Source organism: Pygocentrus nattereri, chromosome 6 (assembly GCF_015220715.1).
Source record: "Pygocentrus nattereri isolate fPygNat1 chromosome 6, fPygNat1.pri, whole genome shotgun sequence".
Taxonomy (NCBI): Eukaryota; Metazoa; Chordata; class Actinopteri; order Characiformes; family Serrasalmidae; genus Pygocentrus; species Pygocentrus nattereri.
Window position 1 is genome coordinate 28,581,881 of NC_051216.1, and position 26,936 is coordinate 28,608,816.

General features: G+C 40.4%; 1 protein-coding gene across 1 annotated transcript in view; it reads left to right on the forward strand.

The window, feature by feature from the left end:
• slc49a4 (solute carrier family 49 member 4) overlaps nucleotides 1-26,727 on the forward strand; it is a 53,547-nt gene extending 26,820 nt beyond the window's left edge. Inside the window, exons 5-9 of the mRNA XM_017709518.2 lie at nucleotides 8,367-8,475; nucleotides 13,817-13,884; nucleotides 16,462-16,589; nucleotides 17,209-17,391; nucleotides 24,454-26,727. Of these exons, the coding sequence (XP_017565007.1) occupies nucleotides 8,367-8,475; nucleotides 13,817-13,884; nucleotides 16,462-16,589; nucleotides 17,209-17,391; nucleotides 24,454-24,569 (604 nt within the window). The 3' untranslated portion in view covers nucleotides 24,570-26,727. The remainder of the gene's footprint in view (nucleotides 1-8,366; nucleotides 8,476-13,816; nucleotides 13,885-16,461; nucleotides 16,590-17,208; nucleotides 17,392-24,453) is intronic.
• Nucleotides 26,728-26,936: the final 209 nt, after the last annotated feature.

A 26,936-nucleotide genomic window follows, 5' to 3' on the forward strand; every position in this document is an offset into this window, starting at 1 on the left:
CCTCCACAATCCTGCCTTTCCTTCTCTCTCGCTGCCTTCTAACCCGCCTTCCTCCTCTCCTCTTTGATGGTCTTCGACCTACAGTAGTCCAATTTCCACCGGCACCCTGCTGGTCAACAGCACCGGAGGCGGTCGTTGTTAACCCGGGCCTCGACCGATCCGGTATGGAAATCATATTTGTGATCCGCATGATAGTTTTGGCACAAGTTTTACGCCAGATGCCCTTCCTGATGCAACCCTCACCATTTATCCGGGCTTGGGACCGGCACCAGAAGTACACAAAGTACACCCCTAATGGCTGGTTTCTGAAGAATCTGAGAATGAAGTTATGAATTTGGTGTGGACGTAAGGAACAGAGTTTCTTAACGAATAGGGTCTTGTCATTTTGCCTCTCTCCATCTGCTCTGCTTAGTTAATCCACATCAAAGATGTGCTTCCATCCCCCTAGATTAATTATCAAGTCTTAAGTTGGCACACTGTCCCTGTGCAATAAATAGATCATCTTCGTGTCTACTCTCACTGGCCACAGAACTCTGCCAACTGCAGTCTGACCACAGCGTACATAGTTTTCCACAGAGTCCCTTCTTGATAGAGGTTGTTTATCAAAGCCAGAAACAGTGTCAGTGTTTACAGATCAGAGGAGACCATCCTTGCCTTGGGTGTGTTCGCCTCAGTACTGTTGGAATGAGTTGAAGGCTGTGAACTAGAAAGGAGTGAGCATCCAGTGGCACTGGCATAGGGACACTATCTTTTAAACTGCCAACAGTTCACCACCCTGAGGTAAACCAGAACTTTCCCACAAACTCTCACTGATGCTTGTAGATATGTAAACTTTCAGCTGAGAAGGGAAAGCTCAGCACAAAGGGGAAAAACAAAGTACCTGTTCTACATAATTGTTTTGATGGGGCATCTGTATTTAGACTGCAATGCTATCTGTCCACAGGCATGGAAACTCAAGCGCAGTAAAAAGATGGCAAGCTTAGAAACAAAACCCCTGTAGCACGGTTTTGGTGATGTTTCTTGGAGAAAATTTAACTCGACAATTCTTGCGCATTCTGAGACTGAAATACAGGAGTAACAGATGTGGAATTCAACAACTGAGCAATGTTTGTTGCTTACCATACCAAAGTCAAGGCCAATGTGTATAAAATGTACCATGTGTCTTCTTTTAAGACTCCACATCTATTATAATTAGAGGCCATTCTGAAAACTTCAGCATTTGTTTCTACTGGACCCGTTATTGAATTGAGAGCTTTTTGAAGGCAGATTTCCATAGAGGCAGTTTATAGAAGTTGTTTACTGAGGTGAAGGGATGGCAGTCGTTTGAGTGTACTTTCTCTTTATATTTTTTTAAAGCTCTGAGTTATCTCTTCAGGCTTAGATGTCTCGTGAGTTTGAGAGAGTGCTCCTTTAATTGCTTTGAGTTTGATTGTTTGCACAGACGTCTATCTCTAATGCTTATAATGCCATCACTTCATAATGATGGCATTATATTCATTGATGGAGCTTGGTGATAAAAATGGCTCTGTCTTCAGAAGTATTCTAGCTTCCAGTTGGACCTCCCAAGGACAAACGACTCTTAGCTGATGATGCCTTTGGCTTGGTGGCACTGCCGAAATATTTTACGGGCAAGGAAAATGCCTTGCATGCTTACCTACTGTAATCTAAATAAGCTATTGCTAGAGGAAAAAAGGGTGCACAGGTATTGATTTTCTATCCAGCGGAAGGTTAATGACAAGGATGCAGCTAGGAGAAAAGGTTCTCAATCAAAACACTTTTACGATTGCTCTCACAAGACTTCGCCACGGCTGCAACTGCCCAGGCTGGGAGTAGGCTTTGCTTAGCACTCATACTGCCCTGTCAAACATCTTCATGGAGACAGAGGTAATAATTTACAGCCATACTCCTAAGTTTTAGATTGACAAAGACTTAACTTTTTTCTGTCTTGATGCTTTCAAGAATTCGCCAGCTGTCCCTCCAAGATGCAGTGTGCGAAAATGCTTTTGGCAACAAAAAAAATCTTCAGCAAAGCAGGCAGTTTCAGAAAGATAAACAAAGTGTCTTTGGAGAGTGCTTATGATGGCTGTCAGATGCTTTGTTGGTTTGTGGAGGAGTTCACCCACACAGGGAAATCAGGGAGGCTCCATTTGGGCCATTAGGGGGAGAGTGAGTGAACATGGCTGATGATTGTAATTGGGAAAGGAGTGATTGGAGTGCTGCCAGAGACCCACAAAGGTGAGAGTGGCTGATTCTGCAAGGGGAATCTCTAGATGCTCTTGGCTCTGCTGCTCTAATGCAATGATTGGAGAGATTCTCATAAAAATGCTATTAGATAAAGCAAAAATATAGCCAGAGGTCTTTGCATCAGATGAGGATTAGTGGCAAATCATGCCTTTAGCATGTTTTAATGGTCAAATCCTAAGAGCTGTGTTGTATTCACTAATGAGGGCTGAAGAAAAGGATTTGTTGAAATCAGATTAGTCACCTGATTTTTGCTTTTCGATATATGTATGTACAAATTGGATTAAAATAATCTGAGGCCGATAAGATTCAGTGTTTGCGTTTGTACACCCTTTTTGTATATATAGAAATAAAGGAAAATCGGAGATTATTAGAGAAACCATATAGTCTGTTTACCTACTTATAGAATAATAAGATGAACAGACTATATGGTCTATCTGCAGCCGGTGCAGTTTTGATGTATTGAGGACCAAAGATTTCACTTTCAAAATAGCAAAACTCTTTTGTGGTAATCAACTTTTATACACTGTATTGCCAAAAGTATTCAGTCACCCATCCAAATTATTGAATTCAGGTGTTCCACTTACTTCCATAGCCACAGGTGAATAAAAAAAAGCACCTAGGCATGCAGACTGCTTCTATAAACATGTGAAAAAATGGGTCGCTCTCAGGAGCTCATTGAATTCCAGCATGGTACCGTGATGTGATATACCACCTATGCAACAAGTCCAGCCATGATTTTCCTCACTACTAAATATTCCACAGTCAACTGTCAGTGGTATTATAACAAAGTGGAAGCGATTGGGAATGACAGCAACTCGGCCACGAAGTAGTAGGCCATGTAAAATGACAGAGCGGGGTCAGCAGATGCTGAGGCGCATACTGCGCAGAGGTCACCGACTTTCTGCAGAGTCAATCACTACAGATCTTCAAACTTCATGTGGCCTTCAGATTAGCGCAAGACCAGTGTAGAGAGCTTCGTGGACTGGGTTTCCATGGCCGAGCAGCTGCATCCAAGCCTTACATCACCAAGTGCAATGTAAAGCGTCCAGTACAGAGGTGTAAAATGTAAGATGTGTTCTCTGGAGTGACAAATCAGGCTTCGTTTGACAATCTGATGGACGAGTCTGGGTTTGGTGGATGCCAGGAGAACGGTACTTGTCTGACTGCATTGTGCCAAGTGTAAAGTTTGGTTGAGGGGGATTATGGTGTGGGGTTGTTTTTCAGGAGTTGGCCTTGGGCCCTTAGTTCCAGTGAAAGGAACTCTTAATGCTTCAGCAGAGATTTTGGACAAAGCAAGGTCCATAAAGACATGGATGAGTGAGTTTGTTGTGGAAGAACTTGACTGGCCTGCACAGAGTCCTGACCTCAACCTGATAGAACACTTTTGGGATGAATTAGAGTGGAGACAGCAAGCCAGGCCTTCCCGTCCAACATCAATGGAAGAATGGTCAAAAATTCCCACAAACACACTCCTAACCCTTGTGGAAAGCCTTCCCAGAAGAGTTGAAGCTGTTATAGCTGCAGAGGGTGGGCTGACATCATATTAAACCCTATAGATTAAGAATGGGATGTCACTCAAGTTCATATGCATCTGAAGGCAGACAAGTGAATACTTTTGGCAATATAGTGTATCAAAAGTCATTGCCTTGAGATAGGTTTGAGTGCTGAATGTTAAAATCGAAGGATACTTGGGAATGATGTTTTCTAGAATTGACAAAACGCACATAGAACTTTCCTGAAATGTTTAGTATGTACTTTAATGTGCGCTTTTGAAGAAGTTTCATTCTTTGGTAATCTGATTTAGACAGTAGCATCACCGACACTTGTTTTACAAAAAGAATTACATAAAGGACATACGAAAGCTTTTTAAAACCACAGATTAATTCCATATATGGCTTAGATAGCTACTAATTTTAGAGATGACTACAGTTTCTCATTTATTTGATCTAGATAGTTAATCTGTTTTGTTGCCCTTGTAGCTAGATTATGGCTTTGCAGATTAGGTAAATTAGATGGCTAATTTAGTGGTTATAGACTGTAAATTAGATGACTAGTAATACGAGATGGAAAAGCTAGGTAAGTTCAGTATTTTATTTGCTAGCAGATTAATGACCTCCAAAGGTGACAATATTAGCTGATCAATGAATAATATTCCTTGGCTACCAATCTGACAACTTTAGCTAACATTAGAAATGGATATCACTAACTAAGTAAGTGATTCTAACTTGAAAAAGCCTGTAGTTAAATTAACTGGTCAATTAAAGTGATTGCTTAAAAGTTGGAAAAGCTCGTTTCAGTGGCATGCAAACCATCATCATAGCAAAGCTCCTAAACCCTGTAAACAGCCTACTACTGAGATTGGGAACATGGACAAAGGATCCGTTCTGATGAGTTTCCTCATATTCATCAAGCATACTGATATGATTGCAGGTAGATCCTTATAACCAGCTTAAGCCCTGTTTGAGCTGGGTTAGTTAACCTGGGAAGGTGCCATAGTTTGAGCGATTACCAATGAGGTCCATAATTTTAATCCAGTATGAATCTGCCTGGTCTTCTAAGTAATAACTCTGGCACACATTACCTTCTTTAATTTGCCAAACTTGCTCAGTAATAGCAGTCGTGTTGAACATGACATTACAGTGATGTAATAACAAAAAAAAAACAGTACCTCCTTTTTTCTTTTTCCTTTTTTTAAATTTTTTTTTTATTTTGGTGACCTGAAGAATAGACAGACTGGTAAAATGGAACTTGATTCCTTAATCCTCAAATTCATGACAAAACTACTGGTATCCACAACATATTTGGTGATGGCAAAATTACAAGAGTAAAATTAAATATCTCAAAAGTACCTTTCACAAGGTAATGTGTTTTCTTTGTTTCTGCGTGGCATTTGGTAAGTTGAATAAAGTTTTAATACGCTAATGCAAGTCAGTGGCACCTGTCACATAATGCTGACATAAACATCCTTGTGATGATGTTTTGAGCCCAGATATTGGGGTAATTTGATGAAGGTACACAGATCTTTTATCTTATACGAATCTACCAGTCAGATCATACACAAATTACATTGTCAGACCTCCTGTGGTACAACTAATTCAGCTCCAACTGTTGTCCAACTAATTCAGGGCTTTAGTAGGACATCTTCAAGAAAGAACTTTTTACTTTTTGAAAATACAGACTCTGTAATAATTGTTTTAAATAAGTCTCCATAGTAATAATAATCAGTTAAGAGATTAACTACATGTACATACCTCAATGTTGAGAAGGACATCAGACAGAATCTTCTAAGGTCATTATTTCTCTGTTGCTTATTTTGCAAAGTCTTTCAGAATTTGACGGTGGGTTTTTTTTTTTTTTTAGATTAAGCTCATCTCTATGTCCAGAAATGGACACAAAAGAACTATTTACTAACAGTTATATGTTGCAGAAAATTTATTTAGAATTGAACCTTGAGGTTAGACTAAAGATAAATGTGTTTGAAAGTGACTTCAAGCTGTAGAAAACAAAGCCATGTTGTCAAGCAGTTGCCCCATTCTATAATAACACTTGCGTGAGAGCTGCCTCTGCTGTCACCTTGGTGTAACCCCTGTCCTGCAGAAATTTATCTCTGTCACATGGCTGAAAGGCTGGATAGTTGGGTGACAGGGTAAGCAAAGCAGTTGGAAACAAAATAAACCTTTTTAATGTGCTGTGAACACTGCTTTCAAAATGTAATAAATCAAATGAGAAACAAGTAAATGTTCAGCATTGTTAAAGTTATAGCAAAGGATGAAACACAGATGTTTGTTTTTTATATCACTTGTAAATTCAAGTAACTTAGGCAGGAGCAACTGGTGCTGCAAGACAAATTTTGTATACAAAAGGAGCTAATATGCAAAATCATTCACGAAAATAAGGTGGATACGTCTTTCGTTTCCTTGTATTGGTGCGCAGAACCGAGAGTGTGAGTGTCTTGCCATTTGGCTTTTCTCTAGCTCTTCACATTTTTCTAAGATGCATACAAGTGATTCTGGCCACAGTATAGAATATGGGGGTGCCTGTGCTATCTCGGTGTTTCTTGACCCTGGTCCAATAGTCCCACTGCCCTGCACATTTTAGTGATTTTCCTGCTATAGCACACCCCTTTTAATCAATAATGAGCTGGTAATGAGCTGATTAGTTAGATCAGGTGTGTTAGGAGCAGGGAAAACACTAAATAGTGCAAGCAGTGGGCTTTGAGGACCAGGGTGGAGAAACTGTGCTAGCTTATCTGGACAACATGACTGTAATATCACAGTAAAGGAACCTAGGTTTCTCAGCCAGTCTAAATAAGCTGCTCGCTGACTAGGAGCCAAAAACTCCTGAAACAAAAACCTTTTTTGGGTTTTGGAAATGGCTGGGCTCTCTCAAGCATTTTCCTACAGAGATCCTGCTGGGTCTGCAGATGTAAACATTTGTGAGTAACATTGTTGGAAGTTGTCGCAAGGTGTGATTGCTTTGTGTAATCTCCAAAAAAAGACTAACTATGACCAAGAACTGCATGGCTGTGTTATCCTCATGAATGGACCCTGCCTATTATATCATGGCTTATCAATAGGCAGAGTCATATATAACAAGGCAGTGATGACAGACACTTCCCTGGCAGATTGGGCAAGAAAGTGAAGGTGAGAGAAGCATGTTCTTTTGTCCGGCACTCTTTCCACATCAATTATTTGGAAGTTTAGTGTCCCGAGGTTAGCTTTGTAATATTATAGCTACCATTCATAGTGCAAGAGTTCATGTGACTGGTTGTCCTTTTGTTTTGCTAGCCCCAGTTTATGACAGAGCTTTGTCTAAACAAAGGGTCTGAAGTTACTTGAAGGAATGTGGCCATGTTCCCCAAGGAGAGTGTTAACATCTTGGAGACTCATTTTCAGGTTTTTTGGTGTTCAGCATTTGCTGTGTGGAGCATGAATATAAGTGCCAAACTACATTCATTATACTGGGCAAATTGACTGAGAGGAGCTGATGGTTATGCATGTAGCCACTGTTCCCTGAAGGTGAGGTACAAGGCACAGCACAGGTTTTCTCACTTTGCTGTTAAGTTAAATGAAGAGTGGCTTACAGAACTTTGGGGAGTTGCTTGTAATGATAGTTTAAAAGTGGTTATGGGGCTGTGTGACCCTACCCTCATCAGTATGTGTCATTTGCCTTGCAAAGGCATGAGTGAAGGTGTCATCATACAGACCTGGAAGACTGTGATATATATATTGTGATATATATATATATATATATATATATATATATATATATATATATATATATATATATACTGCATGTGTACCACATTCCTCTCCTTCAGGGTACAGCAATTGTATAGATAGCCTAATATTAGTCTAATATTTGAACAAATTCCAACAGTGCAGAGCCCAAGACTAAATGATTTGGGGGAAATACCTAATTGAAGTGTTTTCTGACCAATATTGTAGCTGCAATTCAGTTGGGATTATTTTTTTAAGTTAAAATCAAGACCTGTTATTTTGGCTTAGAAAACCAAAATATCCACTTTTTCTGGCTTGAGGTTGAATGCTGCCATTGACTGCCATTTTGTTGTGGTTGTGATATCATGAACACATGAGCACATGGTTGTTTGATTGCTTTTGATTGGTCTAATTATCTACAGCCAGTTTACAAGCTCACTGTCATTAAGATGAATCGCTCCACTTTTAAAATGGTCTTTCAAATGGCTTTTGGACATAATGACCCCCACAAGACAACTCATTTTTAGGTCTGTGTAATATAAGGAAAATTTATCTGAAGGGAGTGTGCAAGTGTAACAGCTTTTTTTTTTGTTTTTGTTTGTTTTCTTTTATGATTTTGACCTTTGTCTTCTGTTGCAATACTCAGGAAATTGGAGAGATCATTGCAGTTCTGTATAAAGCTCATTCATCGTTTTTAAGCTGTTGATGACCGAATGAAACTGTCCGTGAAAGACATGAAAGTGCAGAAGCAAATGTGGGGGATACTGACATTCAGAATAATAAACTGAATGTTGGATTTGAATGTTCTTGGCAACTCAAATTATCCTGATCTTCATATTCTTCTCAAGGAAGATGCTGTGTATTCTCTAGTGCATAGCCTCTTTCTGTTTTTTCTTTTTACAGTAACATGAGGTTCCTGATGATAGCGCTCGCCTATTCAGTACCCACAGGAGTAGTAGCTGGATGGTCTGGTGTACTGGACATGATCCTGACTCCAGTCAGAGTCAGCCAGGTAAGGAATTGAATTTCTTCACTTAAAGAACCTGGCTAAAAGGATGGCTGTGGGGTTTGTTTGTTTTTTTGTGGAGAACATCCGGGTTTATGTCCTTCATAATTTCAAGCACCACTAAACTGAGCCTAGTGGTAATAAAAAGGTTATAGTTAAAGGAGTTTTGTTTGTGAATTGATGGCTGCGTATTTTCAGCAGAACAGACCTCTTTTCATATTCAGTATGTCTTGTCAATATATTGGGGTCTGAGAGATGGGGGTTAATGCTTTTTAAACTGTAGTTACCTGAGGATAGACGTCAGGCTCATCCTCCTCTTTCTTTTCTGCAATGTTGACGATCAGTTTAATTATGATCAAGGCGAATACACAAAAAATGCAATTTCCTTGTCCAAAATGGATGTTGACTCATAATTAACCCCAGGGTGCGCACACACACACGCATGCACGCACACACACCCCAGCAGTGACTGAGAGCCCACAGCAAAATCTTCCTTTCTGGACCTCCTCATTAAAAATTGGCAAGTCTGTGTGAATAGACTTTGAACTTTAGAACTGTTAGTGAAAAGATCTAATTATGGTCTTTAAAAAAAGTCCAAAGCTATCCACATCAGTGCCTAATCAAACATACATGCTAGAGACTGCTTTATTTGCATGTTTGCAAAAATACTCCATGTTCAACAGCCCTAGAGCGTAATGAGACGAGTCCTCCATCTCAGCATCCCTGATTCTTCCCAACCTCCTCACATTTGCATCTGAAACCTGAGGGCGGCGAGATTAAACAGCCTTACAGCACTCAAGGCCGATCTGAAAACGGGGCCTAAGGTAGACGAAGATTTTCTTGTCCCTTGTGTGACAATGTTCTGTTCAAGGTTATCATTAGACAGGTGTTGCCACTAAGGAAATCAAACCAAAGGCACAATGCCCTCTTCCTGTGTCTCTCACAGCTGTCAGACATCATCTGTGTGTCTGTCTTCACTTTAAGCTTCAATTTTCACTGAGCATACCATTATTGATAATACCTCCCGGAAGCATTCTCTTCTTTTACTCTGAGGTTTCAGTGTCCTTTTACTTTGTTAACTTTCAACATAAACTGACACAAGAATAAGTTAGATATGAAGATTACAATTCACTTCTCCTGTTCTCATCATGTAGTAGTACAGGTCTTGGATGTGCAGCATTCGCTTGTACCCTTTTCATGTCTACTTGTAGCTAACACTGAAAGTAGACATAGACTTATGTGAGTTATGTTATAGGCCAAAAGTGATCTTGTAAAGAGAATACACATCTGAGGACAATGTTTTCAACTTTTGCTGCTGCATTGCTATGAAATCCGCTAAAACAAGTGTATACCCTCTGTTGAACTCACCCCAAATTCCTCTAGCCCATGCTCTTTTAACATCCACAGCATTTAAGTAACTCAAGCAAAACAAGCTAGTTGGTGAAATGCTATCACTAATAAAACTGGTCAGACTTTTCAGCCATGCTAACTTAGATCATATCCACATATCAACGACAAGCTTTGTTGTCAGACAGTGTTGACGAGTGGTTCCTACTATGAGCTCTGCCTTGACGAGGTGTTGGATTGGTTTAGAAATGCCTAAGACTTAGTTGGTTTCCACCCTAATACATATGTTTCCACTCACATTTAGCCCAAAATTTCTCATGGTAGTCTCCAGATGTTCTCATTACGAGATCATGTCAGACACTGAGGCACAGACCAGTGCAGTTTTGTTTTAGCTGGACACAAGTCCATTCACTGCACTTTTCAAATGGCTATGCTCAGATGAAATATCCATTGTGAGAACAGTTCCTGCCCTCATCCGATTCCGTTTGTCACATTTATGCCCATTAATTCTTTGTCAGTTAGAGATTACAGTGTATAATAAGGATGTACCAATTATGAATTTTAAGACTATTTCCTTTGCAGCTAACTTGGACAAATTTAGATTTTTTGGCTGTTTTTTTGCCCTTTTTTTAAACTGAAGCTCACACTATGTGGGGTAAATAAACACATAAAACATAATCGCACTTTTCATTAGCCAAACTTGGAATATAAACAACTTCAGTTTTTATTTTATGGGGTAAACTGCCATTTTAAAATGGCAATTGTAAAGCAGTTGCTTATTTAAATAACCTGACACAAAAAACTGCTACATATTAAATAAGAAGCCGCTAGCTATTTAGCACAATAAGCATGCATATCATATAATAGCATAATTTTGCTATGGTATGTTGGCACAAATATAGTAGCAACATTCAAATGCGCTTACCTGCTCATGTTATTTATGTCATACAATGACAGCAGATCTAGATCTGTTCACTGCTCATCAGACTGATTTCTACACCTACTGCAGTTGTTGTGCAAGCAGCTTGCATAGACATGAGCAGCTAGTGCTGTGCATAAAGGGTTCAGTGTAAAAAAAAAAACTAAAAAAAAAAACTTTAGGTTTAGGCTTATACTTAGCCGTAAACTAACCTAACCCAAAAGGAAATAATGAATTTGGCCAATTGACAAGTTTGTGTTTTGAGCAAAATGGGATACACAATGTGATTCCAGTTGTGCATCCCTAAACTTTCATTCCTACAGAGAGCACAGTTCTCAGGTCTGGCAAGAAGTGAAAATGTGTATGTGCACTGTTTGGTTGTGGTGCTCCTTACTGTGTGGTATGCCCTATACTACATATCCCTGTGGTAGGTACGCTGTTTCTTGGTGGTTCGGTATAAGGATGGCAAATCACTGTTAATAGTGAAGTGGAAGTGCTGTACAGAGAACTCAGTACTACATGGCACTAAACCACTTTCACCCCTATACTTTGAACAAGTTCAACACATGTTTGTCCAGAATCAGTCATCAGACACCAGGGAGGGGACATGCTTAGTGCCTCTTGTCTATGCAGTATTGTTGGAGTTATGCTGCTAGAATAGAAAGAAGCAAAACAAGATGGTAGAATAAAGTGCACAGGACTACACGACTGTAATTAGTGTTGTTCAAGAGCCAGCTCACTAGCTGTGTAAATCAGTCATATGTAATTGCTCTGTTAATGTAAATTGGCCATTAGGCTTGCACAAAGTGGCTGCAGTCTCTGATTAAGGAGACGCCTTTTGCTCTTGGAAAGTCACTTCCTAATTCTGGGGGTTAGCTCAAGTTGATGAGCATAAAAGTAGCAATAATAGGTTTTATCAGAACTGCCAGAGTGAGACACACAATACTTATGCTAAAAAAAAAACGTCCGTGTCTTGAAAGTTGTTTTCTCAGACGAAGCTGCAAGAAAACTAGTGTAGGTTTGTAAGGTGAAGCTTGTTTCAAGGACTGATGCCATGTTTATTTGCCCCCAGGCTTCAAACAAGAGAGAATTAAAGACCATAAACACACTAATGTGCCAGAAGCCTGAAGCCTTGGCTTTAACTTCAGCTTCTCATACTCATTTCCTAGTTATTGACTGTGTTTCAAAAATGTATGATAGCACTTAACATGCCACAAATCTCATTTTTTCTGCTTTCAGTTAGCATATAGCCGTTAATTAACTTCTTTCCTCCACATTAAGTGCTTGGATTTGCTTCCTGGCAGCCAAACAACTATGAAAGAATTTGTATTTGCCTGACTAATTAGTGTAAACACTAACCTGGAATGAAGTGGCATTTTGGATTTGTGAGAAAGCCCAAATGTTTGAATGATCTGTCTGTAGCAAGCATACACACATTATGATGGTGGTGAATGTCTCTTATTCAAGCAAATGCAAGCACAATGAAAAATGGCTTAACATACTGCATGGGTACATTACACCAAAGACTGTAATTGTTAGACAGTACATTTTTATTTTTCTTACCTTTTTAATGGTCTATCAGACATTTGCATTGAGTTTTTTCTTTAAGTGTCTCTTTGGTGATGCTTTGATATCTTTCTGAAATACATTCTCTGCTACCACTGCACTACTACCATGCTTGACCCCAGGTTTGGCGGTCACTGCCTTCTCTGACTTGCGTCTACTTGAGTTGAACCAGTTCTGCCCAAGTCTCCAGACATGCACCACGGACAGAATGCAGACTGGCAAATTTCTGTTCACTTGATTGACGTGTTCTCTCAGAGAGCAGACACGCTGCTTCAATCTGCAGCCAGTTTTCTATGAGAAACGCCCCTGCATCACAAGCAATGAATAATCTTGCTTGTTGCCTCTGTCTCTCCTTCTCCTTTCCTGCCTCCCTCTATGTATAGTGTCCCTAAAAGTGTTTGCATGTATGTTCCATATTTAAAAAATGTATTAAGTTAATTGTGTTTGCTAGCAAAAGTCAAAGCAAGCAATAATTATTTTAAGGTTCTGTAGCAATATTGAGTCAGGAGAAACAAAACCAGGCCAAAATGTGGTGTGAATGCATTAAGTCACCCTATAAAGCCCAAAATTATCATTTAAAAATCAGAGGTGTCCAATCAATTTCGCTTCACTCATTTTAACTTCACCCAGTTTTAACTTCGTTCACTTTGAATATTCTTTCAACACGCTCGCAATCCTCTAATTCATCCGTTCAGGAAAGGGGTCCATGGCACAGCCGAAATTACTAAATGTTCTTCCTCACATTTCCACCAGAGAGAACTCCAAATCCCCAGTCCCCAAATCTTACATAGTGTAACTTCAATCAATTACAAGACTATAATTTCCTTTTTAGCAAAGTATTCTTTTAAAAAGAGCTGCTGTGTTTCTGATTGTTGATGTTTGAGCAGTTTGTTGGCTGACTTCTGCAGGTTTTCATCCAAAAATGCCTTTGTACACTTCTGAGCTCTTGGTCCCACTAACACAAGCTTACTGACACTACCATAAGGAAAACAGGTACAGACTTTGACGTTTCAATCTCTGTGCTTTACAGTACCCTTAGTTCAAATTTGTCTCCACTCAAAGAGTCTACCATGATTTAGTTTTTTGAATTCAGTTTTAGATGTTGGTTGAATAATTTTAATAACAATTTCAACATCAACAATAATGTTGATGTCTGAGCTCAGTATCTACAGCAGTATGCAAAAGTGTGGGTACCTCAAACAAACTACATGTTTTGTTTCTAAGTTAAAGTGCACATTCTCTACAGACAATGCACATTTTAATGCATAATTGCTGTTTATTTGCTGAATTGGATGAAAAACAAATGCAATTTTTCAGGGGGTGACGCTCTCGCTCTCTCTCTTGCTCTCGCTCTCTCTCTCTTGCTCTCGCGCTCTCTCTCTCTCGCTCTCTTTCTCGCGCTCTCTCTCTCTCTCTCTCTCTCTCTCTCTCTCTCTCTCTCTCTCTCTCTCTCTCTCGCTCTCTTTCTCGCGCTCTCTCTCTCTCACTCTCTCACTCTCTCACTCTCTCTCACAGGTTGATGCTGGATGGATAGGATTTTGGTCTATACTTGGAGGCTGTGTGTTTGGAGTAGCTATGGCAAGGTAAGCACTGACAGATTACATTAAGGAGAGATGAAGCAATACAGTATAATTGAAGTCAAGGTTTTGTCCAACAACCCTTTGCTTTGTACTCTGAGGCATTTAAATGCAGCACATATCTTAATAATCTCCTGTGCCCAGTGGTGTAGAGAGATAAATTGCTCCCTTCTCTATCTTCACTGACCTTGAAAAACATTATTTTGTCAATGTCACTGTTTGGTAAAGCCCAACAATTTATAATTTTTTTTGTGGAGAAAGGGGGAAGTGGGGGTGGGGGGTGGATTCTCTCAGGCTTCCCAGCTAATTTACCCTCTCCCTCCTAATTTATTAAAATCAGCTTTGTGATGAGCAGCAGCAAAAATGGTAATGAAATGGGCACGTCGCAGAGCTGATGGATACGCACCAAACTGTGTAGTTGGCGAAAGAAAAGTGTTTGTGTACAGCTGATAAATAAACGTGTGTTATTGGGTCCAATCAGCAGTTCTGGGAATGGTTAACATTTTGAAAATGTTGTAATTAGGAAAATTATGGCATAAATTTACAGCAGTAAAGTTAGAGACAAATGCTGATAAAGCTTACGTCATTTAAGGGCTGTAGGGCAAACTGATGCTCCAGATCAGCTTGTTATTCAAATGAACTATGGACAGCAGCCTGGATGGGGATCCGAGAAGACTGATTAAAGAAGCCAGACGCCCTGCTGATTGGCTCTCCTCTGTTTTGTATGTGTGTCAATACGGCGTCTGTGGGGGCCAGCCGGAGGCTCTGTTGGGAGCGCGTTAGAGAAAAGCAACAGATGCCCTCACTACTTCCTCCTGGCAGCCTGCTCCTTTGTGGTGCCATTAGTGATCGTTTGCAGGCCGATGTGCCATTAATGGGCCCCTGTGAGTTACAGAGGGCTGCGGTGCTCGTCCTCTTGCTACGAATCATAATGCAAATGCATGTATGAATGTGAGTTATTAGATGCCACGGGCTTCTGCTTCCCAACCCAGTGGGCCATGTCCTGGCTATAGAAAAATGGCTGTATTAACATTGAGCTCAAGAGGTGATGGCCACACATTTTAATTGATTCGGTTCCAGAGGCACCTGTAATAGCTCTTGTTCTCCTTAAAGACGCGTCCTCATTCACCAATACGGCAGAGTTCATCCAAACAGATGAATCACAAGAGGCTTGTATGTCAATTAGTGCAAAGTACCGTGTGGTGTGGTGGCTTGGCGCTTCGAGACGCCTGATGAACAACCCTGCTACTTTTAATTGTCACACAACAGCTTGTGCAAAGAGTAGCACTGCTGTTTTTAGATACACCCTCCATCCTCCATCAAATTGTGGCCCATTACCTACCCAAGGAGCATATATTTAATGGCCAGCTGAAGTTAAAACTTAGTTCTATTAACCAGAAGGAGAATTTGATCAATTTGTAGCCAGGTACCTGTTTGTTTTGACCTTGCTTATCATGTCTCACCCAGATTTGTTGGTTGTTATTCCTGCTACTGTATCGGTTACTAGTCAAGATGAACATCTCCTGTGAGGCAGTGGATACAGACTGTTTTTATATTCAGTTATGTTTGGTAACCTTGAGCCTTTTAATCAGGTAGACATTGCTCTACAGGTTGGTATATTTTGCCACATTCTTGCACTATTGTTTTTGTAAGGACAGTACAGTATAATCAGCGTAGTTAACATTTTAAAAATTAGCCATTCACCATCATTAGAACACAAAATCTTTTAATACTGCATGTGTTTCTGTAACTCTCAGGATGTGTATGTCGGCATGCAGTGTCCGGTTTTTGAGACAAAAGCAGGAAATGGATTACATGGGCAAATAATTAAGTGTAGTACTTCCAGACAAACACATCTTTTTATGCCTCTCAAAAACCATTAAAGCATTTGTGCTCGAAATACAAATGTTAACAGCACTGTATGGAGTGCACTAAGGCTTTCAAATTATTCATGACTGGGGTCCTGGATCTTCTTTACTAAGAAGTCTGTTGTGAATAACTCATCAAGCACCATTATAAACTTTTTGAAGGTTTCATATTGTCCTGAAACTAACCTTTACCTATTTTTCACACTGGTGGTCAGGGCTTTACACTGTCAGCTGTTATCTTTATACATGGGATTTTTTTACAAATAGGACTGCATAGTGTTTCGAATGCAGCAAAACCAGTCAGAGTCTCAGAGTGCTTTTCTTACCTCTGATTTCTTCATTGTAGAGAAATGCCCTGGAGACACTCTTGTATCTACACGAGGTGCTGATTGAAATTTGTGAGCAGAAGCAGTGGAGAGAGAACTTTGTCTGCGCTGACTGAGTTTGACTCAGATCAAATGCTTGCATGTTTATTTGAAGTTGTCAGTCAACTTCAGTAAGACTTTTCTCCAAAGAAAGTAACATAGAAAAATAAAAGGACAGTTTTTTTCCCCATTTCTCTCCCTTCTGGCACTGTTGCCAGAAATAACACCAGAAAAAAAAAAGAAAAAAAGTTTTGTCAGTGCTCGGCGGTAATTTAGAGCTTTTGCTATCACTTTGAGCAATGGTGTTGGATGAAATACCTGATTTCTTCTTTTCTGGTGTTGTGCTGCAGGTTTGCTGACTCCATTCGGGGAATGCTGAAGCTGATTCTGGTGCTGATGCTAGCTGGAGCCTCCCTGGCGGCCACCTGGTTCACTCTCACCTGCCTGACCAGACTCACTCACCTCCCCTCCACTAAAGGTAGTCTGGGGATAAATATAACCTTTGCCTTCAGTGTAGTGTGGAGGGTTGAAGGTGGCAGCCTGCAGGGCCATAGCATGTTCAAATAGAAACATAGGCAAACTGCGGAGATGATGCTGAATGCACCACAGCCAGTGGAGCTCATTAAGTCCAGATCAGTGAAGAGAAGCGGGAACTGTGGCTCCCCAGAAGCACAGGCCTGAAATGAGCATATGCCCCTCTGATGAGCCAGCTTGAGCATTTTCATCCATCATCATCTCCTGCCTGGCACCTGCTACTTTATCTGCTTTCTCCCAGCAATACTGGCAGACAGAGTCTTTGGGCTCGGTGGGGTTTCTCATCACCTGACAAGCAAGAGCTCCACATTTGGACCCTGTCGCAGTCCAGGAGCTTGTGCTTCGTTTTGCAGCACATTTTACCTGCTAGTGAAAGTGAGCTATCTCTGAGTAACAGATAGCTCATTGTATATGACATGACTATTTTTCTAGATTTACTGTGTAGTCATATGCTGTTTTTGAGTTGGTACTCATTAAATGGCCTTCCTTTTTGTGATTGACACAGTTTGTTGTACTGAGTTGAGAAAGGATTGAATCAACTGAAGGTTCTTCTTTGTCCTCAGCCACACTTTATACCTCCTGCATCCTGGTGGGCATCTTCATCAACAGCAGCGTTCCCATCTTCTTTGAGCTTTTCATTGAGACAGTTTACCCCGTGCCAGAGGGTATCACCTGCGGAGTGGTCACCTTCCTCAGCAATCTCTTCACGGGCCTGCTACTCTTCTTCCTCACCTTCTACTTCACAGGTAGAATTTGTTCCATGCTCTTTTTTTATTTTACTGTGGTTTTTTTTTATTATTACTCAGGGGGTAGGATTATCTTCAGGGATTAACGCTTACATGATGCTTTAGCTCACCACAAATTGATTTTTCTACTCAGATCACTGGTTATTCATGTCTTGCTTATGAACTTGAATTTATTATATGGTTGGCTGACAGTTTTGGTGGATTGATTTTATGTTTATTAACCATCTTTGGTCCAGGCAGGTTTGAGAACATGTTCCAGCAGACCACGTTATTATTCTGTACTTCAGGGTTTGTCGCTAGATGTTTGGTCACAGCTTGTAGAATGACTTGTTTCACCCTGTGTGGTGTTGCTGAGACTTGTTACCAAAACAGAGAACTAGGAGTCTGTTCACAATTCAGAGGTATAGAATCAGTGGAGCTGACTTAACTTGGCCCACTTACTGTCTTGGTCAGCCAGAGAATTCCTTGTGCTTTTTGCAGTTGTATTCTTCCACCGAATGCTGATTAGCCTCAAACATAAGGTTATGTACATGAGAAAGCCAATCAGCTGGAATGATGAATAATGTGCAGAGGGGTTGACATGACTTCCCCCTCTCCTCTTGCATAAATAAGAGCTTCCTGTTGAATATTGATGAGGCACTAGCTGACCGATTCCTACTGGTAAGCAGGTGGCTACGGAAACGCTCTGTGATAGCTCTATCCCAAGTCTGCGCCATCCCTGCCTATCGCTGAAGTAGAATGGCCACAGGCACTTTCACTCGGTAACAAGCAATGTGGCATGAAGTGATGGTGCACACTGTCTCTGCTTCCTAAAGGCTTGTGACAGAGGGCAGGTGCTCATGCATATACATTAGCATTGGGAGCCCTGTGTTTGGGTCTGTGTCTAATCACTGCTGATTCATGTTGAGGCCCTACGATCATGATAAATGATGAAGTACGCAACAGCATGTTCCATAAACTGTATCAGCCACCGCCATCAAATGGCATGGTCAGGCCTGCCAGCCCCTTCCATGGATTGTGTCCGGCTGTGACAGATTTGTACTGTCTACTGGATTTGTATGAAGTAGGAAGTAGGGTGCTGGACATGGCCGAGGTGTTGAAAGACTTTGGCAGCTCTTCCATCTTCCTGTTGATCCCCCTGAGAAGATTATAGCGTGATGAGCGAGCTTAGCATGGCTGAGCCTTTTAAATCTGATTCTGTTATCACTTTCAAACAAAGCTATGTGACTCTACTGCATCTGATAGAGGCATTGACCAGCTGAGACCTGGCGGAGGCACTGGACAGAGCAGACAGAGGCTGGCATATACTGTATACAATTGTGTGCTGTTGACTTAGCCCTTGGACCTTTCTGTCTCAGTTTGTCAGCTGTAGATACGCTGAATGAGCTCATGGATTTCCCTGAGTTTCATCAGAATGTTCCCGAAGCCTTCCATTTCCTGTTTTCCTCAGCCGTTCTTCTGTTTATCAAAACAGGCACTCTAGGTCCAAACATTTCTATTTATTCACACCAGCGACATAGAACGTTGTGCGCATCTCGGAATGTTTATTAAATAGTGATTATACAATAGTCTGGTACGCAGAAAGATCTTCAAATGGAGGTAGTTTGACTTCATTCAACTGGGGTGGTGACTTTTAATGCTTGTTTTTGTGTTGTGAATAGATGGGTGGGTGATCAGCTTTGCAGTCAGTGAAGGTTAACAGTTAACATTAGTGGTATCAAGGTTAATGTGGTAAATTATTAATGCCAATTATTTTTTTAATGCTGTTAACACATTTTCTTAAAGTTTTTTTTGTAGCCTGTTGATATGATTCCACTACTGTAGTTCTCTTGTTCAGATGCATGCAATGCAATGCCATTGGTAGCTCTTTTCATAAAAGTTATTTACAGCTACTGCCATTCTGTGGACCGTTTAAAAATAAAGTACATTGAGCCTGAAGTAGGGATGTGCGTGGGTACCCGAGTACTTAACCCTGCAAAGCGACCGGTATTCAAATACTGAAATGACTGGGTGTTTATTGCATTTCTACGCAGGAAGAAAGAGAAAGTATAGACCAGCAATTCATTGAAATGCTGATTTATTTATTTATATATATATATATATATATATATATATATATATATATAATTTTTTTTTTTTTTTTTTAATGAACTACAAAATGTGAATTTTTTGCTTGTTTCTATGAGTAAATATGTTACTCATACAATCATACAAGCAACTATTTATAACATTATATATATGTTAGATTAGATAATACGACTTGGAAATGTAGACCTCTACTGGTGCAGGTAGTAAGACACGTTTTCTATTTCTGTTTTGTGTTGTCTTTTTCTTTCTCTGCAGTTAAAAAGAGTGGTGTTCATGAACTCACAAGTCCAACACAGTGCAAAATGAGTAATATGAGTAACGTTAGTGCTGAAGAAGGCCTTTAGCAGACTGGACAGCGCTCGCAGGAGAACTGTGAATAAATCAACCACCTGCAAACTAACAAAAGCAACAGCAATGGAGAAAGCTCCAGTTCCCTTTAAAGAAATCATATGAGATCATGAGGTTTATAACAATGGTGAAATAGAAAACATGCTCTCACTAGGTGTCAGTGATGAACTTCATCTGCATATCTTCCCTGTTTTATGGGCATCAACCATAACATTTCACAAAGAAAACCAAATATACCACAAGATTCTTCCAAATGGACATTTTCCAGAGCTGTCAGTGTCAATCCTAGTTATTGAGTAATGTGATTATTTTGATGATTGAAACTACAAATGTTATTTGTTATTTAAAAAATGAACGTTGCTTAGCCTTTCAAAGATTGCATAATACTTAAAAGACATTAATGGGCGCTAGGCTGTTTCTTGCTGTAACAAAGACCATTGATAAATTTGTAAATGTGACATTTCTAGTGCTATACAAACTATAACGCTCCTGCAGGTTTATAAATCTTCCACGGTGACTCACATTCCATTTCATTGTTTGTTCTTTTGTACTTAATCAGATATCACCATCTTGTAGCTCATAGGGATGAGGATCAAGTTTTCGAGAACGTCGGTCTGGATTTAACATGTTCGGTGTTCTCTCCTCATGCTGAAGAGTGTCGCCTCAGTCTGTTTTCATTATTTTCCAGTTACATATCTTTTGAGTATTCCCAGAGCTGAAATAACTGCACAGAAACATCAGTGTGCTTAAAGAATAATGTAATAATGAATGTGTTGTTTAGAGATGGACCGTTCAGTGTTTTTGGGCTGTATGATGATCGCCATTCAGCACAATAGGCTGATGGCCGATACTGATTAAGGGCGTGGCTGGATGCCACGTTCAAAGCTGCAGTAAGCAATTTTTAAAAAAATTATTTTTAAAAGATCTTCATGGCCATAAAACCCTGTACAAATGTTGTATGGGCAAAAACAGTAAACTGTGCAAATGCAAGGATAACCATTTGAGATTAGCTATAGCAAACATTAGCAAACAGGATGAAACAATAATGACCTATTAGGTCTGTGAAACAGCATAAGTGCAGCCTCCTCATCCCTTTATCATAGCTTTTAACTTGTTGCTGAAGCTGAAGTCAGCATCTTTCTCGATATCTTCTTGTTTGAATTTTCCTTTTCCACCTTAAATGGTGCAGCAGTTACATTCTGGCACCTCAGGCTAGAATTAGCCATTGACATAACTGGAGCTTTTGCAAGCAGCACAGCTAATAGGACAAAACAGTCCTGCTGCTCTACGGATGGATTTTTAAATATGTGATTAAAAAGGGCTGCTTCTGCAGCACCTGCCACAGCAATAGGTCATGAAGCTCTAATGCAGTACAAGCTAAGCTAAGATCAGCACTTGAATGCTAACATGCTAACAGAAATTAATTCTCAAAGCTTTGACCACAAACTTTGTTAATTACAATTCTACATGTTCACACTGAGTTTACAGCAAAATAAGAACCAAATATGTAATAATATACTTGTGGGAAAATGTTTTTCATTAGGAAAATGGGTATGACGAGGCTGAAGTTAGCTTTCTATTTGCCAGTTACTTGTAAGACCATTCCACCTTCAATGGTGCAGCAGTTACATTCTGGCAGTTTAGGCAAAATAAGGCTTATGTTTTTGTCAGATCGGCTCTCCAGATCGGCTTAGTCAGAGAGATATATTTGGGCTGAAAATCGTCTGACACTATTCCATAGCCGTTCAGTCTTGCCATCTCTAATATTAATAGTAAGTCTTGTTTCACACTACAGTGAGGGGGGGGGGTCTCACATTCCCCCATCATAGTAGCCCTCAGTACCAGTCTTGCTCATTCACTTTGAATTTGAAAGTATGAATGAGGGCAAAATGATAGAGATATGCAGACTTTTGATTCCATCTGCTCCGCACTCATCATTTGGCAGAGCAGGGTGGGCTGAATACAAAGCAGAGAGCCACGTCCCTGAACGCCTGTGTGTGCAGGAAGAAACCAGGTTACCAAGGTTGTTTTGTTCTTGTAATATACTGCTTGTCTTTTGCTGCCAAAGAGTTTATGTGTATCACTGAGATAATTTGCTTTGCTTGGAAAATGTCATTTAGTTTGCTTTTCTATTTCTGGTGGCTTCATTTACAAGCAATGAATAGAAGACATCAGTACCCTTTCGTGGAGGTGCTGGAAGTTTCAGACCTAGTGCTTTTCCTGGCAGGAGAGCATTTTGTTTCAGAGCTCATGTTCATCTGCCACTTCATGGTAAAGCTTAGTCAAAGATCTTGCCATGTGAAAAGACTGCTGTATGCATATAGTGCGCATGTGTTTTTTTTTTTTTGTTTTTTTTTCCTGGAATGATGCAGACTAGCAGCATGGAATAAACACATAAAGGATGATTTTTTTGGTCTGTGATAATTTCCTCACAGGGAAAATTGAGCCTACTAACCATTAGGCTAGCTATTAGCCTCCCTGAGTGCTACAGAAAGGACTGGGAAGGCGTTAGGCCTGACTGAAAGAAGCTGTCCGTCTGGCCTCTGAATGGGCTACAATTAAGAATAATTACGGCAGTAAGAGGCACATCTCAGCTACGTCGGAGTTCAGCATTGCTGACAGTGAGTACTCTTGTCCCCAGTGTCGACACCCCTGTCCCTTTGCTCTGCGCTGTGTCAGAGCCTTTTACTCTGTCATTTGCTGCTCTGGCCCATTCACCACACCAAATCCCACAAGACACTGTCAAGAGAAAAGGAGTCAGCCTATATTAGGGCCTTAATAACATCTTTGCGCTCCTGACACCAGGTATAAAAGTGGCCAAGGAAGGAAATAATAGATAACAGCAGCAGTTTGACTACCGCTTAAACTGACAGGCAGGAAATAATTGCTGGCCATGATTGCTAGGGAGTTAGAGAGAAGGAGCAAGATCCTTGTATTCTTAGTGAAGGCCACTACTGACGAAAGGAATTGTAGACTGGACTGCTGTCTCCTTTCCATTAGCGCTGGATGGGTGAGCGTCGGCCGCCGTTGGCTGGTTGGCTTTTTTGGGAGCAGCTGATTGGATTATCTGAGTGGGGGTGAGCCATTCCCTCATTAGCATTCACTGTGGCCATCCTGCCGCTAACGTTGCCTCTCTCTACTTTAAATTGATGAGGCCAGGGCTGGCGTGTGGCACAGACAAAACGTGCAGATAAACACGACTCCATTAACCTGCCTCCACAGCCCAACGCTAGGCCAAAGGCCTGATTAATGAGCAGGCCTTTGGAGAGGACCCCCATGCACCTCCTCTCTGCAATCCTCCTTTTCCTCTTTCGCTCCAGACGCAAACCATCTTTATGTCTTCTCTATCTCCCTCACTTGCTGTTGTGAACTGTGCCGCATGGCTAAATCATATCATTTGCTCTAAATGGGCCCAGCAGCTGACCCAGCATGGATTTCACCTTCCACCATTGATTGCAGCGCTCTCTTCAGGAGCAATTGATCAACCTGTTATCTGGGTTCAGGACGCCATCAAATTGAAATCCACTCCTCTATTGAATTAAGAGGTGTGCTTTTGCCAGTCCTGAGGGTCTTTGGGTTTGACCTGTTTTGTGTTATATTTAGTTCCACTGATTTGTCTAAAGCAGATGCTGCAAGGTTGTCATCCATTGTGTTTATGGTTTCTGTGACCTGCGCTAAAGGTCACATGGTCTCCATAGACATGACTTAATTTACTCTACAGCCTGCCACTGTCCTGTTCTTACAATGAATTTTTATTCATATATTTAATAGAAAAAAACCCACTAGGCTTCAGTGCATAATACTTTTACCCATGCTTATATAATTGCCACTTCATAATGATTTGAAATGCTTTTTGCTGCAGACTTCTCCTGTCTGACTCAGGGGATGTGCATTCTGACAAATTTTGATATTCAAGTACAAGCCAACCCCAGTTAATCAGTCTAGCACTAGCTCTCCAAATTTCATTGCTAAGGTCAGATGTAATATTTCAGTTCATGTTTTTTTGCCGGATTTCCATCTCTGTGTCTTATTTTTTTGGGATCCTGCATGGAGCTCTTGTGTGGGATTATTGAAATTGGAATAGTCAATGAAATTTATGAAATCTGAGCGGTGCAGTGGTAGCTGGTGTTGACTCAATGTCCTCTAGAACTTTTGTTGCCAACGGTTGTTGAGATTCATTGTTGTTTGTTTTCGCTAAGAGCAGCTATAGGAATTAGCAAAGTTATAGCCTATCCACTTTTTTAATTGTGACCTTCTGTTAAGGCTCATAACATTGAAACAAAGTATAATACTCAGTCTTAAATATGATCAAAGCTGTCATACTTTACAAACTCTTTAGAACTTAACTGTGTTTCACTGAATTGTTGGCTTGTATGTTTTCTCCGTGTTTCCATTGCTCTCAATGGCATACTTAACCTAGGAAATGCAGTTGCTGTGTTATGTTTCTCTGTGTTTTAGCTATTAGTCACTGTTTAAAAATGTTAACATGATAACAGTTATCAAAATGTGCATATGTTCCTCTTTTTTCCCAGTTGGAATGTGTTGTTTTAAAAATAATACACTCTGAGTGGGCTTAGCTTGGACTCAGCTCAGTGATTTCACCCTGGCTTGCTCTCTCTGTTTCAGAACTTTCCTGGTTGAACTGGTGTCTGACAGGCTCCTGCCTCTTCAGCCTGCTTCTCATCCTCTTCTTCAGGGAATCCTATGACCGCCTCTATCTGGACGTCTTTGTGTCAGTCTGAGCATGCTGCTCCTTTTTGTACCGGGGGAAAAAGAACGGAGCTGTGCAGGCACCATCTTGTACAAAGAAGATGGGAAGTGCAACACTGGTTTCTCTGTTTCACTGAACTTTTTTTCTACGTAACATGTTTTCTAAACCTTGTAGATGTTAAAAGGTACTTGACAGTGATGACATTGTGATAGCATTTTATCAACAACAGAAAGACCCAAGTTAAAATGGTAGTGTTGTAGACATCTTCCATTTGTACTGGATATTATGGTCTTTTGGATGCATCTCTTTTTAATATATAGGGATCTTTTAAGTGAAGTAATAGTGATGTTTATGAAGAGTCACAATGTGAAAGACTCTTGTTGGGTGTATAAAGATGCCTCCTGTGGAGCACCCTGTGATGGGTCTCTTTTGCGTGTATTTACAGGTCGAGGATAATTGTAGGCTTGCTCAATCAGCTGTCTAGGACAAGCTGCGCTAACAAGAGACCTCTTAGTCTTTTACTGTTGCGCATAACCAGGAATAGCGAACTGTGGGTGGGGTTTAGTGGGTAAAATGACATGTGACAGTGCCCGTGATTAAATGGGATCTAGATTCCTCTTTTTGGGGGATTTTTTTTTTTTTGTCGTTTTCCTCTTCATCACTTATTATTATGCAAACAATGATTTTAGCCTTACCTTTTTTCATCATCTCCTCCCTGTGGGGTTGAAATTGCTCTTCACTTTTGAAGACTGTGAAAGCGCACATAGGCCATGTTCAAAGAATCCTTTACTGAGCTCAGTTGCATTGATGTATCTTTTATGCCTTTGTTTGGGTCATGGTGCTTCTGTCCCTAAACAAATTCATATGTTTGGACTGAGGAAGTGATTCGAGGTTGTGCCAGTTTTCACTTGACTGTACAGCTTGGTTTTACAGTTGCTGCATGCAGATTATACGTTTGTCATACGGACATTTCAAGAGTTATTTCGGTTTAGCATCAAGTTATAACGGTAGCATCAAGCATGTTTTAAAGGGTTTTAGATGTAATTTATGCAATGTTTTTTATTTATTTATTTGAGGGATCAAACACTAACAGATTTGAAGAGACTAATGGACTATGTATCTGGTTAAATACTGTTCTGCAGCATTTGGGAAGGCCATTTGAAATTTGGCATTAGTAACTGCTGTAGATATAAACACTGTCTGTACACCAGCGGATGTTTTTGGTTGAAGGGATGGTTGTCCAAAGAATGCTAATGTGGCCAACAATGAATACTTGTATGCCTTGGCATATTTTTTTTAATCCCCAAATGCTCACTGACTCCTGTTAATTCTCTTTAGTTATTAATGAGATGGACATTTTAGATGCCTCTCTTTTCTAACATGGCCCATATTCTGATCAGCAATTAAGAGTTCAAAGTAGGAAGATGATCATAGCGTACCAGGGTATTAGATTGGGTTGTGTAGTTGGTCCTCTACAGTTTTGCACAGAGCAGGTCCACTCAATGCCTAGCTTTTCCTGGTGGTTTTCCCACTATGAGCCCTTATTTCTAAGTATATGACCCAGAGGATTTCACAGCTAGAATAGCTATATAAGTCTACTGGTGGATCACTTAATGTAAGTGATGTAAGTCCCTGGGCTTCAGATTAAAGAGAATCTCCAAAGAGGGCAAGGACAAGCTGTCTAACAGTGAAGATACTGCAGTGTGCCCCAGAAAATCTATGGAAACAAATTAGTGGACCCACTGTGAGGGTTGGGGGATTTCCTAGATTGGACCTTATGGACTGATTTACAGTTTACATTTATGTACAGACATTGAGGTCATAAAATATTTCTGTGAATGTTTTAGCCATCTTTTTCAAACAGTCCTTATCTACCTTGTCTACTGCAAGAAAGCACAGCTCTGCACCTCTTTGGGACGAGCCCACATGTGACTCGCTACCCAAGGTTCTGTCCTACCAGTTGTGAAACTCTGCCTTAATTAACAGTGACCTGTGCAATTTTGTTCCCTCTCTTTCTCACCACTGTGATGAAGTCTGATGTGGTTTCTGTGCAGAGACGTGTTCTGTTTCACACTGTAATGGTAATCGAAGGGATTCTTTAGGATCATGTTGTTCTTGCCTTTGTCTTTGTTCCAAATTCTGTTTGTCAACAATTTTCAGCACCTTATTAAAAACCTGTTTTGAAAGAACGGGCTTTGTTTTCTCCTGTGTGTTAAGGTTGTTGACTCAAAGTTGTGTACAGAGGGAGATGCTCAGTGTTTGCTTCAGGCTCCTGAGAAATATGTCATCTGATCATGATAGCACCTTTAATACATGTCACAATAAACGGGCAGGAAATGACTCCGTTCAGTTCCTCGAAATGAAACCTCGTGGATAACGGATGAGCTCAACATATTGG